Source organism: Pongo abelii, chromosome 5 (assembly GCF_028885655.2).
Source record: "Pongo abelii isolate AG06213 chromosome 5, NHGRI_mPonAbe1-v2.0_pri, whole genome shotgun sequence".
Taxonomy (NCBI): domain Eukaryota; kingdom Metazoa; phylum Chordata; class Mammalia; order Primates; family Hominidae; genus Pongo; species Pongo abelii.
The window spans coordinates 80,618,315-80,635,488 of NC_071990.2; the positions used below are offsets into that span (position 1 = coordinate 80,618,315).

General features: G+C 33.9%; 1 protein-coding gene across 1 annotated transcript in view; it reads right to left on the reverse strand.

The window, feature by feature from the left end:
- Positions 1-3,818: 3,818 nt before the first annotated feature.
- ELOVL4 (ELOVL fatty acid elongase 4) overlaps positions 3,819-17,174 on the reverse strand; it is a 32,946-nt gene continuing 19,590 nt past the window's right edge. The window contains exons 2-6 of the mRNA XM_002817084.6: positions 15,202-15,389; positions 13,966-14,046; positions 10,628-10,799; positions 8,424-8,551; positions 3,819-5,887 (exon numbers count right to left, since the gene is read on the reverse strand). Of these exons, the coding sequence (XP_002817130.3) occupies positions 5,612-5,887; positions 8,424-8,551; positions 10,628-10,799; positions 13,966-14,046; positions 15,202-15,389 (845 nt within the window). The 3' untranslated portion in view covers positions 3,819-5,611. The remainder of the gene's footprint in view (positions 5,888-8,423; positions 8,552-10,627; positions 10,800-13,965; positions 14,047-15,201; positions 15,390-17,174) is intronic.

Here is a 17,174-nt window from a genome sequence, read left to right on the forward strand (position 1 = left end):
CCAACTGTTTCCAACACTTTTGTCTGTAGGAGCCCACTTACATAATTGTGCTACTACAGAAAGGTGACACCCACCTCCTTCAGCCTTTGTAAAATTTCACGAGTGCCTCACATTGACAAAACCTAAATTTACGAGGGGATCACAGGGGAATCTGAGAAATGTAATTTTTAGTTCCCCAAACTCTCTAATACTGAAGGAGAGGAGAATGAGAACATATCAAAGGGAAAGGAATGGATTCGTAGTGCCCATAAACAGCTAGTACACTAACCTAAAGATGACGCCTGATTTCTGAAGTAGTTAATATTTGGGGTAGACTTGAGGATGTAAGCTCCAAATCTCAACTTTAATGATAAATTAGAAATTTGTTACCCAAATTCATCTGGCTGCTCTTTTCCCTCATGAGTTCCCATATTACTTTTATTTCTGGAGTAAAGATTAGGTACCACTTTACAAGGGCTGGCAGTAATAATTCAAGCATAACAAAAACAAATGTTGAATAAATATAGCTTTGAAAAGCAGCTTTTCTTTTGTGATTATGTCTTTATTACATTTTTACTGAGATCTGAAATTACAATATATTGGAAACCTAACTGTATTATGTACAACTGATAAACCCTAACTATATAATATGTTTATAAAAATTGTAAATGTATTTGATCCCCAGATTTATTAATTAGAACACAAGCCACACTCTCAGGTGAGGTGTGACTGTTGCTAACATAATGCTATCTATCGTACAAGACTCATAATCTACCCACCCTCTAATTACCAAATAGCAAGCTAATCATTATTCTTGCAAGACTGGTTCCTAGGACAGCTTCCTCATAGGGAGGAGAAACTCAGTTGAAATATAATGCATCATGAATGACAAAGAAGGGATTTCAACTGGATGCTTTCCTTTTTCTCCATGGCAAATTCAATGAAAATAAAATTTAACTGAGAAAAGGAGCAATCTGACTGGCTTCTCTAAAATTGCAGAAAAGGCATTCAGGAATACCTAAAGACTGACAGAGTACATGGAATATGTACATGGACTGATGAAATATTCTTTATAACAATCTTGTATTTAAATTGAGAAATAATAATTTCAAGATCCTATGTTTTTAGAAATAGCCATATTATTTAAACCTTTGAAGATTTTTTGTATTTAGGATGGCTTTTAATTTGGACATATTCTGTATAGATGTTCAAAAGCAATGTGACCTTCTGATAGCTGCATTATAATTAGATATTAAGTGATGTGTTTCAGCGTGCACTTTTTCTCTCAAAGGAGATACTACTTTATTAACACATTCCCTGGGATAACCTCATGTATGAGAATGGAAAAAAAAAATCAAAATCTAAGTTGAGTTTCTATTTAAGACCAGATGGGTCTCCAAGGAAGAAATGAAGGAAAATTTGCTCATGTGTATTGATGTGTAAACATGCTTTATGTGGTAAACTGAAAAAGACAAGAAAAAAAAGGAAAAGGAAAAAACAACACGCTAATTAAAAGAAAAAGATAGAAGAAAGTTTAATTTCTCAAAGGAAATAGCCAAACCTACATTTCTAAGTCTGAAAGAACACCAAGGGGTGACTCATAGCATTCCCATTAATCATCTAAAGACAGCTCTGGATCCCCTTCTGCCTAAGTCACAAGGCTCTTCCAGTGATACATTCTAAAATCTTACAATCTTCATGTGGCAGTGGTTCTATATATCAATTATTTTAAATTTAGGTTTTTTAATCTCCTCCAGGATTCGCAGCCTCCTATGAAAACAAATTCAAAAGGATCTTTGCCTTTCAATTCACAGCTGTGCCTTCCCCTCTGTAATTTATAGGAAAACTAACTTCTAACACTTACATGATTTGTAGTATTTTGAAACAAAAATATTAGGTTGGTGCAAAAATACTACTACAAAACAGGAATCCACTTCTACTTCTCTTCCTTTTCACAAATATTCTTGTCATTCAGAAGTTATCTGCCTAAAATACAAAAGACTAAGCATGGATTCTAAATTACACCACTAATAAGGACTTGCTTTCTAAGGTCACTTGCCAAAATTACTTGCACGCTGAGTGGCTAGTGACCAATTTCCTTCAGCAGGTTTTATGATTACTGCTCAGATGTTGTGTACCTGTGTACACAGCTCAGTATCACAGTCTCTCACCTCTGCTGTCCTATTTACCATCCGGCAGGATGCTGAAATCTGCCACCCAGGTCCATGCTGAGCAGGCCAGCCAGCACACATCCTGGTTAGCTGTAACTGTTTTTTTCTTTTTTTTTTTAATTTTATTATTATTATACTTTAAGTTTTAGGGTACATGTGCACAATGTGCAGGTTAGTTACATATGTATACATGTGCCATGCTGGTGTGCTGCACCCATTAACTCGTCATTTAGCATTAGGTATATCTCCTAAAGCTATCCCTGTCCCCTCCCCCCACCCCACAACAGTCCCCAGAGTGTGATGTTCCCCTTCCTGTGTCCATGTGTTCTCACTGTTCAATTCCCACCTATGAGTGAGAATATGCGGTGTTTGGTTTTCTGTTCTTGCGATAGTTTACTGAGAATGATTTCCAATTTCATCCATGTCCCTACAAAGGACATGAACTCATCATTTTTTATGGCTGCATAGTATTCCATGGTGTATAGGTGCCACATTTTCTTAATCCAGTCTATCATTGTTGGACATATGGGTTAGTAAGCACGGTGTTATGAGTACAGCTGGTTGAGATTAGGGCTATAACAAGGAAAGAACTGGGAGACTGTGAACTCTTCAGTGTGTTGTCTCATTCTGAAGGTGAGAGAGATTCAAAAGTTCTGCTCCAATAGTCAATATATAGTATCTGACTTGTATTGTCAAATAGATAATAAAACAAAAATCACTTATACCTCTATGTTCTCTTTCCCATTTACAGGGTAGCTGAGTTGCATATATGAAACAAGCCTGTAAATTAAAATATTCCTAATAAACTAAAAGCAGTGCTAGATTCCATGTTCTGAAGTACAAACATAAGAATCCATGTTAAAATATTTTTGAATACCTTGAGAACATGCACAACAAGAGAAAGAGAATGAATTAATAATGTTAAAACTAAAACTAGTCATTTGTTAGTTTCCATCAGCAAAACAGTCAAGAGTAACAGACTTGGGAGGCCAAGGCAGGAGGATTGCTTAAGGTGAGGAGTTCAAGACCAGCCTGGGCAACATAGTGAAATCTCATTTCTACCAAAAAATGAAGAAGTAACAAAGGAAAGAGAAAGAGCTATGGTCATCTATTATAGAGGAAAACTCACGTCTCAGGTATTTCTAGTTATTGTAAGTATTTAACAAATTCCTTGTCTTCTATGTAAGAAAATGTTACTTTAGTTAGTGACAAAGTTTTACCAAGTAGGAGACACAATCTTTATTCATCAGTTTCTAGATATAAGGCATGCAATATATCTGCGATAACAGAGAAATTATGAAAGCTACTGGAAAAGGCTGTATTTATGACATCTTATAATCATCTTCTATAAAGAAACTTATAGTAAGGACTGAATGATTTAAATGGAAGAATACAAGAACTTCCCCATTTAGGTAAGAATAATTTAGAAGAAAATGGTATGTTTTATGTCTGAATGAAAAGCTCTTCCAAAAGCAACTAATTTTTAAAGTAAAAATATGCTACTATAGAAAATAAGCTTTTTACCTGAAATGGTAGATACCCAAGTTCTAGTTTGATTTTTTTCTATATAAGAAATTAGCAGCAGAAAACAATTTAGAATTAACTAAATCAAATAAACATCTAGCAGACAGTTTACATTATAATAAACTGATTAACAAAAAAAAATCATTTTTTCCCACAGCAGAAGTATATTTATTGTGCTGAAATCGGGTAGCAGGGAATGAATAGCTCTTGGGAACCAGTACAGAATGTTCACAAAGATTTACAAATCTCTAGTCATTACACACTGAGCAACAAAACAAAGGTGTTGAATCCTCTTAGATCAAACTACTTTATATGTTGCAAATTTTCTGTAATTCTCATGACTGCATGCCTTTGGGGAAAAAGTATTTAATTTTAATGCACAATAAATATGTTATAGCTTACAAAATATTCTGAAATAGTTTGTACAAACAGCATACATCCTACACATGCAGCTTTGACATATTGTTGAGATACTTAAGAAATATTCATGCTTTTTTTTGGTCACATTTTGTCTTTCTCTAGTAATCCCTTTGCAACATCCCTTAAAAAATTAACCTATGTAGTAAAACATGATACAAATTCTTTCCTACTTTATTTCCAGTTGTTCACTTATATTACATGAAATACTTCATTTGTAAATAGCAAATTAAATGTCATAGTTCTGACTACTCTCACTTTTATTCATTTTGTGTTTTAACAACACCTTGTAACATCAAGCATTGAATTTAACAATCTTTAGCACCAAGGAGTCAAGAATATTGCACCAAAATGGGTTTATACTTCATACCTAGTTAATAAATAAGATCTTGCAACTTAGTCACAAGGAAAACGTTACTCCAAAATTAAACACATTGAAAGAGAAGGATAGTTTCACAGAAATGTTTGGTGTATGCTATTTGTCATAAAAGCAAAAAAATACTAGTGGACTTGAAAGTTAACATTAAAATTTACATTAGAAGACTCCTTGATTTTTTAATTAAAATTTATTTAATTTTAAATGTTCTTTCCAACAGAAGAGGTAGGTATATTTCCACATATGAAAAATCAGGAACAGCCATAAATCAAAACAAGGAAAGTCTGATAAAAATCAACATATTCTAACAGCACATAAATGTAATATCTTATGATGTTACTAATAAAGACATGAGTTGTTTCATGTTTCAATCAGACAATAATCTTAATTTTCATAATATATTTCTGCTACTAACAGGAGTATTCAAATGCTGCCTTTTCATCACAAAAAATTGTTTCCCCACAGTGATTTGAGCCTCGAGTCATGGTGATCTCTGGGTCACCAGACAAGACTTTACTGCAATTCTTTCTTATTTTCACCAACACCATCATCATCAAGCCTCTAAGATTCTACAGAGATCAGCAGATTTTAAAAATTTAATTACAACCAAAAGTATACGCTGACTAGAGGTGGAGAGATTTGACCATTCCGGTCAGCAAATGAATTCAAATGTGCAAGTTTAAGTGTATACACATTTTCAGCTTTGGACAAGAAAATGTAACACCACTGATTTCAGTCAGTAGATAAGATAATTAGTAATTTATCAAAATAATTCATAAAGACCGTTTCTGTGATCATCTAAAATTCAGACCGAAGAATGAGTGACTATAAGATACATGAAAAATCTCATCCTTTAGACAACTGGATGTGAACAGGGGGAGAATCTCCAAAGTCACTTAATGATTGCTTTGGTCTGGAGAATATCAAGGCTAATTTTTAAACAAATGTTTAAAATAAAAACTTCATAAATAAAACATCTGGGTATGGTATTAACACTTTACTCAGTCTAAGAGTTACTAGGACATAGAGCACATTTGTCTTTTCTCCCCACCCCCAAGCTCTCCTTTGCTTCTGTTTTCCCTGAAATTTTATATGATACGGGAGTTTTTCCTCACTGTCAACAACAGTTAAGGCCCAGTTCAATTTAATCTCCTTTTGCTTTTCCATTTTTCTGCTTTTTTCCATTTTCTATCACGAGTTGTTTTTCTGATTTGCTCACACCATTTGCTGAAATACCATTCATGGCTGTTTTTCCAGCTTTTGGTTTCTTAGGCTCTTTGTATGTCCGAATGTAGAAGTTAAGAAAGAGAAATATGAAGCTGATTGCGTAGGCAATTAGAGCCCAGTGCATCCATTTGGGGAAGGGGCAGTCAGTGTAAAGAGACAGTGCCGTGTGCCCAATGGTCACATGGAACTGAACCTGAAAAACAGAAATGACAGCACAAAACATTTAATCTGAATAGTAAACAACTTTTAACAACATCAGCATCTTCTACATAGCTATCACAGGCCCAAATTTTGCCACACTGTGCAAAATGTATTGTTTTCTGGCTCCCATGGCTAGCTCCTCATTCACAGCTCAAATGCCATCTCCTCAGTAAGGACTCTCTGACAAGACTTCAATTTCAATTGGCCCTCCCAATCTCATTAACCAAAGAGCTTCTTGCATTTTTTTAAGGAGAATTATAACTATTTGAAATTGTCTTCTGTATTTGTTATTTCTTTATTGCCTATAGAATATGACTCCAGAAGGCAGGGCTTTGTCTTGCCCATCGGTGATTCTTGAGTCCTCAGCACAGCGTCAGGATCAATGAATATGTGCTGAATAATGTTATCTGATGAAAGGGAATCAATGGCCTAGGAGAGTAAAGTAATAGTATTGTAGGCTCTTCAATTTTGTTTTCCTCCCACATTTTAGATTGGTTTCTTTCTATCAAATTGTCAGCAAGCAGATACACATACTTAAAATGAGCTTATCAAAATGGCTCATTTATTTCTTACAGATAGTAGGCAGGTAAATTTTTATTTGAAAGAACACTATCCTTTAAAGACTAATATTTTGATGGCCAGGTGCGATGGCTCATGCCTGCAATCCCAGCACTTTGGGAGGCCGAGGCAGGTGGATCAACTGAGGTCAGGAGTTCAAAACCACCCTGGCCAACATGGTGAAACCCCATTTCTACTAAAAATACAAAAAATTAGCCAGGCGTGGTGGTCCATGCCTGTAATCCCAGCTACTCGGGAGGCTGAAGCAGGAGAATCGCTTGAACCCGGGAGGCAGAAGTTACAGTGAGCCCAGACTGCATCATTGCACTCTAGCTTGGGCAACAAGAGCAAAACTCCGTCCCAAAAAAAGAAAAAACTAATATTTGGATAAAATTTAGTAGATATTTTAGAATAAATACAAGAAGAATCACTTTCAACTTTAAGAATTTTTAAAAGGAAAAAAGCCCAAAGTTAGATGATTAAAATGAAATAGATTCTGATGTATCAATAAAAGAATGGGTCAAGACATAATGTTAACAAGGGTTAACTTTTTATACAATTAACTTATATGACTAACTGTTGTGGGAGCTTCTGGCTTGGAAATACAAACTCAGCATCCTGTTTGAAATGGACAATTGTGGTTTCTCTTTTAAGGATAGCATTGTTCTTAAAATATTAATTATTGATTAAAATAATCAGTATTACTTATTTTAAATATTAAAATAATGTATGCCATGTAAGCTAAAAATTTATACTATATTAAACAATTTTTATAATTTTCCTTGGCAAATATTTTAATTTGAAGAACTTGTGGTTTCACAATGGTTTTTAGAAGCTGCATCACCAAAAAGGGTGTGTATAAGGGTGTGATTGGGTATGGCATCACTCAAGGAGAGCCAGGTGTAGGCTCCAACAAACCAGATAGTACTAATTCACATGATTTTGATCACCTCTTCATTTTCTTAGGTCCGTTTACTACTTACTGAGAGAAATGAATTACACAAACTGTGTTAACAGCTTCTACACAAAAACTGGAGGAAGCTTCCTATACCACTTTGGTTACAAATGAATCCTTCGCACCCAGCATTTCCCAAAAGTTGTGCTTCCTGTTTGGTTAGCCAGCTGTTTAGCAACTTAAAGCAAAGATGAATAATATTTCCAAATGTGATTCCACTGATAAAATTGTGCATATGCTATGATTAAAGCTAATTATAATAAATTCTAAAGCTTGAAAAATAGTTACCAGGTTGGCTTTGAATTTCCAGTTTGATTACAGGCTAGTGCCTAGCATCTGAAAGATACACGAAAGCACACACTCAGATTGCCACAAGCAGTCTTACCAGGGGGATGTGCTGAAAACTGTCTGGACTAAAGAACACCATTTGAAAATATCTGTCTCTGCTCTCTTAAAGACAGTGTTTTAGAGAATTACAAGGAGTTCTCTCGTCCTTATTCCCTTCCTTTGCCCCACCGCTTCCTTGGCTATGTGCTTTCTTTTCAGCTGTATATTCTAAATATATGAGATATGTTAAAGACTGAAAAATGAAATAAAAAACAAAATTTTTAAGCAAGGACAAGATGAAGAGAGGTAATAAAATTTTAAGTTAAGAAAATCACCTGAAGGGAAAAAATACATATTATTTTTCTATTCATACATAAATCCACGTACTTTGTAGCGTGCTTAGATCTTTAATCATCCTTTCCACAAACATGTTTAGAGAATGTTTTCCTTAGAGGAGTAAGTGCTATGTCTAGTCTTTTAAGCATATTATAAAAACAAAGATTTGCTGGGACCAATAAGTCTATGAATAGGTCGGCTAGAGTCAAGTGGGCATAACTGCGATATAGTTAGAGGATAAAGTTAATTTCATAATAGAAAATTGTCTAAAATGACTTTGCACTTTAAAGTTAATCAAATTTAAACAATTTCAGTATTTTACCAGAAGAAACTTTAGAAGCATTTAACTCACCAGTTGCAACATAGTCAGGTATCGTTTCCACCAAAGATATTTCTGAATCCATGGGCCAAATGCAGTTAACCCATAGTATGAGTACATAATCACATGGATAAAGGAATTCAACTGGGCTCCAAAAAATGCTTTAGAAAAACAACAGGTAATTACAAGATACAGAAAATTTTATTAGGCAGTAAGCCACTGAGATGTACAATAAATGAATACACATTATTTTTTAGTATTTAATCTTGAGTACAGATTAGAAATGAAAAATATAAAGTAGTACTAATGAAAAAGTTTTCCCTTCAGATTAAGCTAGGTATTTTTAAAGTTTATATTTGAGGTTTTACCATATAAATAAAAATGTATGTTCAAATGCAAAGGACTTTCAAAGTGGTAGGTTTTCAAATGGAGTACTCCAGTGAGCTTAAATAGGCCCAAATGTAGAACTGTTGCCTATGTTACTTTTAATTCTACTATTCTTGCCTTTAGATGTGCCAATATACATATCTGCAACAAAACAGTACTTATTTCTTAGGTTTCTAAATAGTTTAAAATATGATAGCACTACACACATTGAATAATTCATTTAATATAGATAAATCTACAGAGATATTCCACTCAGTCAAACTCAATGACATTCTTTCTTTTCAGAATATTAATTAAATCAAGGTATAGATGTAATAATAATTAATTTTGTCATAAAGTGATCTAAGTGTTCAGTACAGATTTACTAATTTTCTTTTAAAATTACAGAGGTTGCCTTTAACTGTATTGTTTTAAACTGGGCCCCCAATAATATATGTATGAATTCCTAAGCTGCCAATTATCATAATATGACAATGGAAAGCAGCAAGGTGAACTATACTATAATGACTTGTACCCTGGATCCTCCTCAGAGTAATAATCTGCATCAAGCTCAACAATGTGAATCATCCTTAATCTACAGGCATCTGAAAAGACAGGAGGCAGATCTTGGCCAAACTATGAATTTAGATCCTCTTTAACATTAACAAGGCTATATAAAATTTCCTTTGAATAAGAACCAACAAGACCTATACAGGCTGAGTATTCCTTATCCAAAATGCTCAGGACCAGATGTGTTTCTGATTTCAGATTTTTTTAAACTTCGGAATATGTGCATAGACATAATGATGTGTCTTGGGGATAGGACTCAGGTCTAAATCCAAAACTTCATATACACCTTATATATGTGTCCTGAAAGTAATTTTATAAAATTTTAAAATAATTTTATGCATTAAAGTTTGTGTACTCTGAACATCAGAAAGCAAAGATGTCACCCGTGTGGACATTATCTGTGGTTGTTTGGCATCAATATTATGCTGTACATGGAAAAGGGCTAAGAGGGTCTTTTTTCCCTTAGGTATACTGAATAAAGTGTGTTGTGCACTTGTGTTTTGACTGTGACCCATCACATGAGGTCAGGTGTGTAATTTTCCACCTGTGGTGTCATGTTGGTGCTCAAAAAGTTTTGAATTTTGGAGCATTTGGATTTCAGATGTTTAGATTAGGGATGTTCATTCTGTATTAGAGCAGGAGTGAACTATGGGCTAAGATGGAAATCTTCAGATTTGAGGGGCTGTGTCTTGGTATTCTTTGGATCAGAACTACTGACCCATTCCCCATCAAAATATTGTTTTCTACCTTTAGTCTTGGTTGATGCTCATCTCTGGGGCAAATCTTTAGGTATTAAAGTAGTCACAGATAAAAAGCAAAAGTCATACTTGCCTCAAATTTTTTTAAAAATGAAATGATGGCTGGATGTGGTGGCTCATGCCTGTAATCCCAACACTTTGGGAGGCCAAGGTGGGCGGATCACAAGGTCAAGAGATCGAGACCATCCTGGCCAACATAGTGAAACCCTGTCTCTACTAAAAATACAAAAAATTAGCTAGGCGTGGTGGTGTGTGCCTGTAGTCCCAGCTACTCAGGAGGCCGAGGCAGGAGAATCACTGGAACCCGGGAGGCGGAGGTTGCAGTGAGCCGAGATCGCACCACTGCACTCCAGCCTGGTGACAGAGCGAGACTCCATCTCAAAAAAAAGAAAAAAAAAGAAAAAAAAAGAAATGAACATGGAAATGATTAACCATGAAAGCAAGTTAAATGGTAGATCAAGTCAAAGTCCTAGGTTCTCATTGCTTTCCACTGAACACATATATGCAATTAAATGCAAGCAGTATATTCCTGAAAATGCTCACCTTGTCCTCCTGCAACCCACTTAATTCCAATCCACCACAAGGTAAACATCGTACAGTGATGATACACATGAAGGAAAGAAACTTGGTTGTTTTTCTTTCTCAGAATAAAAAACACTGTGTCCAAATACTCAACTCCTTTAGATACAAAGTACCACCACAGAGCAGCAGCTATCTGTAAAAAGGGAAAGCGTGTGTTATAAACACCAAAATGACACTATTGTATGGGTTTATACTCATTGTAAGTAAGTCCAAAATAAACATTTGTATATTGCACAAAATGTACAAGGCATGGAATCATTAATGGCTAAGTAGGTTTGAAAAACCTAAGCATCTCTCCATGGGGAAAAATAGAAAAGAAAGAGTCCAAAGCTCTATCTATACAGTGCCAATAAGTTAGAGAACATTTTCTGTCTGTTCCATAGGTAGATGTCACATAGTGTCAAACTGCTGAATACAGAGCTGGAAGCACGTTCAGACTGCTGTGCTTTTCAACTTGGTAGAGGAACTAAGATGTTTACTTTGTAAAATGATTTTAGTTGTTCATGCTTAGCCTACATCATACCTCAGAAAAACTTGCAAGTAAGTTCATGTAGCAATTGGTCTCTACAAGTGTCTGCCTGTCTGCCCACCCTCTCCCCTCACCTCCCCCTCCCCCCCACCACTCCGACTGCACCAACATGTGTGACAACATAAATATCCAATCACAGCAGTTTGTATTAGGTATTAAAACCTTTAAAATAATAAATTGGAATGAACAAACAAATATTTCCTAGGTCATAAATATAATCCTGCTTACATGAATAAGTCTTTTCTTTTCCTGGGCTCTAATTAAGGCACCAGATGGTACAGAAAGATTACATTACATGTTGAGATTAAGGATCCAGTGAGAGGTGACCTCTGTATGTTTTAAAATGTTTTACAAGAATCCTACTGTAACAGTAAACAAAACTTAATTTTTTATGTCAAGTATTTTCTATGATAAGCATCCTATGTGCAAATAACAATTAAGGCAGTACATAACTAAAATCTATTTATAAGCTTTCATGTGTTACGGCCCTGTCAGATTCATTCACAGACAGGCTTAGGTGTTTTAGAGTTGAAGGATCCCTTTGCATTTTATACCTGCACCTGGTATATGTCATGAGATTTTTGTTTGTTTTGGCTTTTGCATTTGAAAAACAAAATTATAATTTTAAAGTATGGGGAAAGAAGAAACAGAAAGCATATAAGAAACAAAGTATTTACAAACTGAGAATTATTTACTGAATTTACTTGAAAAATATCATTAAAAATGATATGAATTGGTGGAAAATAAGCTTGAAATAGTTAACTACTCCCAACAACACTATAGTTAATATTCACTATTATATTAGTTCTTTAAAATAAAGTAACTGTCAGCATTTTGGCGTCGTAACCTTTAACTAGAAGGACAGATATAATCTCTTATTTTTCCTCTATCTGGACCTCTACATTTGCCACAATTCACATAAAATAACAACAAATAAGTCTGCTTAGTTTGCAAACTGCACTACATATCTTTAAATAAACTACACCAAAAAGTGATACTTCTTAGCTACGTAACAATGAATACAAAAATGAGTCTCTGCATAAAATATTCACTCTATTGCATCCCATATTAGAGAGGAGAAGAGAGCGCGAGGAAGATTTCAAATGAAATCTGTTGCAAATCTCAGGTTCTTTATCCTCCTAGATTACAGTTCTCATAATAGCTCATTTTTTAAAGACTTGAAAATTTACATCTGTAAGTGAGACTGGTATTTTTAAACCTTTATCCTAAAAATAGTAAATGTTGCCCCATCCAAGGGTTTTTCTATGCATACTCCCAGAAGTCAGTCAGTCAAACACTTATCCCTGTTCCCTTCCCTACAGCAACCAAGAAGTCAGCTCTCCAACTGAAAAGATTCTTTGGCAATAGTTATCAGAAGAAAATTTTTCATAGCCAATACATCTAGAGAGTAGTCTCTCTCATTTTCTCTCAGTCACATCCCAGGTTTTATTTCCTTCTTAGTCATTTGTTTACATGGCTGCTGTCTGCCTTCTCAACCTCACTAAAATGCCAGCCCCACAAAGGCAGGGCTTTTCACCCCTGTCCCCAGTACCAACATATAGTAGATGCTCAATACCTATTTAATGAATAAATAAAACCAACATGACAACCAAACAGGTGATTTTTCATCAGTCCATAAGTCTTCTAATAGGGAAATGAAGATATGTACACCAAATAGTTAAGTACATTAAAGCAATTTGGTCTCCGGTCTTGATGAATACTGATATTTATACATTGTCTACTCCCCATGCCAGGAAACTATTTTTCTCAAGGGAAGCCACTAGATATTATTACTACATATACTTTAGGTAACATAAAACATGTTATGTTGTATATGTAATTTCTAGTATGAACCACAGTATATAAGAAGAGTTCAATAAACATTTAATAGAATAAGGTAATCTGTTGTTTCTTTTGCTTAAATTAATGTTAATTTTACTAATGTAAGTGAATGGAAAATAAAATATAACATCTTGTTACTAGTGGTTTATTTTTCTGCAAATATAATTAAAACACTGAGTTTATGCCAGTACAAATTGTTCTATGCCTAATTTCCTAAACATTCCACACTTCACAAAACATTTACCTTTCCTCACTTTCTTAACACATAACTTGGACTCTAAGAGTTTCTACTCTTGAGCAAAAACAAACAAACAAAAATCTAAAATAATATCTTTAAAAGAAACATGAGACTTCTTTGCTTTAACAAGTACTGCATTCTAGTAATTCAATGCATATTCACTCATGCTGCAAAATAAAAAACATTTTTGAGATACAAAAACAAATTTTAAATTAAGTACTTTTTAAAAAAGCATAGTTTTACTGACTCATAACAATCTAGTATAATTTCACTATCATATTAAAGTACATTTTGCCAGGTGTAGTGGCTCACACCTGTAATCTCAGCACTTTGGGAGGCTGAGGCAAGAGGATCCCTTGCGGCTAGGAGTTCAAGACCAGCCTGGGCAACATAGCAAGACCCTGTCTCTACAAAAAGTAAAAAAATAGCTAGGCATGGTGGGGCACACCCGTAGTTCCAGCTACTTGGGAGGCTGAGGCAGAAGGATCAATTGAGCCCAGGAGTTTGAGGCTGCAGTGAGCTATGATCATACTACTGCACTTCAGTCTGGGGGACAGAGCAAGAACCTGTCTCTAAATGAATGTTAAAGAACCTGTCTCTTAAAAAAAAGTACATTCTACATTTTCACAGACTGGGGCCTATAAAAATCAAACCACTTTTACTGATTAAGAGTATTTTTAATGTACTTACCCTGACTTCATGAACATTATTAGAATAATCCACACTCTGGCAAATATAGCTATATCCTGCATTATATGATCCCATGAATAACTGGAAAAAGAGTAATAATATTTGTAGTAAAGTTTTAGTAAACACAGCATTAAAAACACAATTATATACAAAATGTAGCCTTTCAAATTATTTTAAACGCAATATTTTCTTTAAAAATTTCAAATGCATTAAAAATTTCATGCGCTCCAATTGCTAGAAGTTACTGTGCATTAATTTGTTCTATAATTAAAATCTAAATTAAAAATCACATGTAACTTTTATACTGAATATTTATCTATTAAATACTTCACAGCAGTAAGAGAAATTTTTATTGCTAGGACTCAGATTTCAAAGTTGTCCTACCTTAACTGGTTTCTATGTTTGATCCAGAGTGGTTTGCATCTAACAAATTAGGTACAGGTATCCAAATAAATTAAAGTGTTTATGAAGTTGAGACTCGAGGCTAAGTTTTGAATTAAAGAAATATTTCTTTTTCTAAGAAGAGTTATTGTTTATTTTCCTAGCATTACTAGTCAGTTTTCTGGGATCATACAGAATTTTAATGAGTCTCTTAGGAAACAAATTCTTTATACGTATGCAATTTAAAAAATGGCTGTTGTCAATCTAACCTTTAGGATTTCCTTTGAAAATGTTGTGGAGAATTTGCTAGTGCCCAGAAAAGTATATAATGATTAGTAACAACAGCTATATGGTAGTTAATTCATTTTAATTCCAGCCCAAAATACAACATTACATAATAGGATTTACTTGAAATTGGCATATTTTGATCAGTTACCAAACCAAAAACTACTGAATAAGAATTATAAATAAATAGCTGCTACTGTTTACCGAGTGCTTAATACGTGCCAAACACTATGCAAAAATTATCTTACTTAACTCCGATAATAACCTGAGATGGTAGGTATTTGTGGGGAAAACGAGGCTAAGAAAAGTTAAATAACTTTCAATGCCAGAACAGCTAGTAAGGGTTATTTTAGAATCCAGTTGGTCTTATTCAAAATTCCATTTTAAACAACTTTCCTATACCTCATGTTTAATATTTTTGTTATTCAAAAGTGAAAAATGTCAAAAATGTACTTTTAGAGTAGCTAACAGTTATGTCTGGGTAAAATATTACAATGATGGTTTTACACATTCTCATTTTTAAATTTCCAATAACCTTGGAAAATTATTAAAGTGATCTTAAAAACATACCTCTCTGAAGATAAAAAGGTTAAGCAAAACCATTCCAAAATTATAGATAATGAGCACTAGACGCATCTGAAAAGGTTCTCGGTCCTTCATCCATTTTGGACCCAGCCACACAAACAGGAGATAAAGAGTGCTTATACTTAGTGTAGGCCAAGGAGACCGCATCAGAGGCCAATTTTCCACACGCTTATCTACAGAGAGAACAAAATACCATAAAATTCATTAATCAATAAATGTTTTATAAAATACACTTTTTAGGAATCAAGATGTTTCAACTTAATTTCTAATTTGACCAAATACGGATCACTGTCCTTTGAGTCCCAACAAAAAATACATGGTATAAAAACCAAAGAAATAATACTGACTCCTGCAAGTGGCTTTTGAAAATTATGCTTCATTACTTATGTCACACATTATGTTTTACAGAGAACCTACAGAACAAAAACAAGAAATAAAGCACACTAAAAACAGAGGTGGTTATCTTGGGATGAAAAGTTAATGAAAAACTTCATACACAGAAAATAAATATGTTACGGAAACATTTGTCTTCCATATTATACACGTGAAATTTATTAGGGCAGCTTGGAGGCTGCTCTGTGTGTCCACTCTTAAAGCAGGCAAGAATGTAACTGGAGAGGTACATATGGGGCGATGGTAGCCATTTGCTGAAATATCTCAAGACACTGAAGACAAGAGTATAGGGGCACTGAGAGATTAAGTTAGGGTTAATTACAATTCTATAATGTATTTAAACAGTCACCATGTTCAAGACATTTTTCTAACTTTTTCATTGAGAGCATGCACCTATTTTATTCCCATGAATAACTAACTTGAATGTTTTTCTCTAGAGCTGTATATCACATAACTTACATATGTGTAACTATATATATATAATGCAACACATTATTTTACTTAAAATGAATTGATTGTCCAGCATATTCAAATATGCAACCATAAATCAATTTTATAATGGAATGTTGCCACAAGTAAAACATTTCTGAAACAAGCATGACAATGAAATATGGATGGGATTAACAAAAATTCATCTTTTAACACATTTTAAAAATATATTAATATTAATTTTTATATTTCTAAAAGCTAAACAACAGTTGAAGGTTGCAAATCTAATTTCTAGTTTATTCTTGGCAATGCAAAACATTTTACATCGTATTTTGAAGAATAATGTATTTTTAAAGTAGTAAAGGAAAATTCAACTTCTTAGAACCAACCTAAATGAATTTAACTTAATTGTTGATTATAATAACTCCCTATTTAACCTGTCATTTTTACTAAAGGCTGTATATGCAAAATGCTTCTGGATCAGTGAACTAGGTATTAAAATATCTTACTTAAAAAATTAATCTGTGTCTATATACTGTCAATAGACAATAAGATACAAGATATAAAACACAATGTTTAATCAAACAATTTGCAAAGTCAGGAAATGACACAACAACTATGGTTTTAATGAAATCAGAGTTGTTAAGAAGGTGAGCTATTGCTTGATGACTCATGATATGGGAAAAAAAGGTGATAATGACTTGAAAGAAAAACAGATATGGGAACCAGGAAAACAGAAAAACTGATTTTATTTCATAGTTTTAAAAGGAGGTCTACTATTCACAGAGATTATGGCTATATCACTCAAATCAAACACATTTCAGAGTTAAAAATAAACCAATATATTTGAACCACAGGAGAGATGATAAACCTCTCACAAGGAGGAAATGACTTAAAAGATGGCGCGGCTGACTTTTGTTAAAAAGGCATTGTTCCACGAAGGTCTTATCAGTGACTGTTCACTTTTCTTAATGGCATTTTATCATTTTATGTTCATTATCATTCTAGGACCATATCTTTCTATGCTAAAGGCCCCCTATAAAACATGAGGTGTGCATCTACTTAGGTATTTCTTTTTCTATATTATAGAGAAAAAAGATTTAGACAAACCCCCTACATTATAGAAGAAACATTTA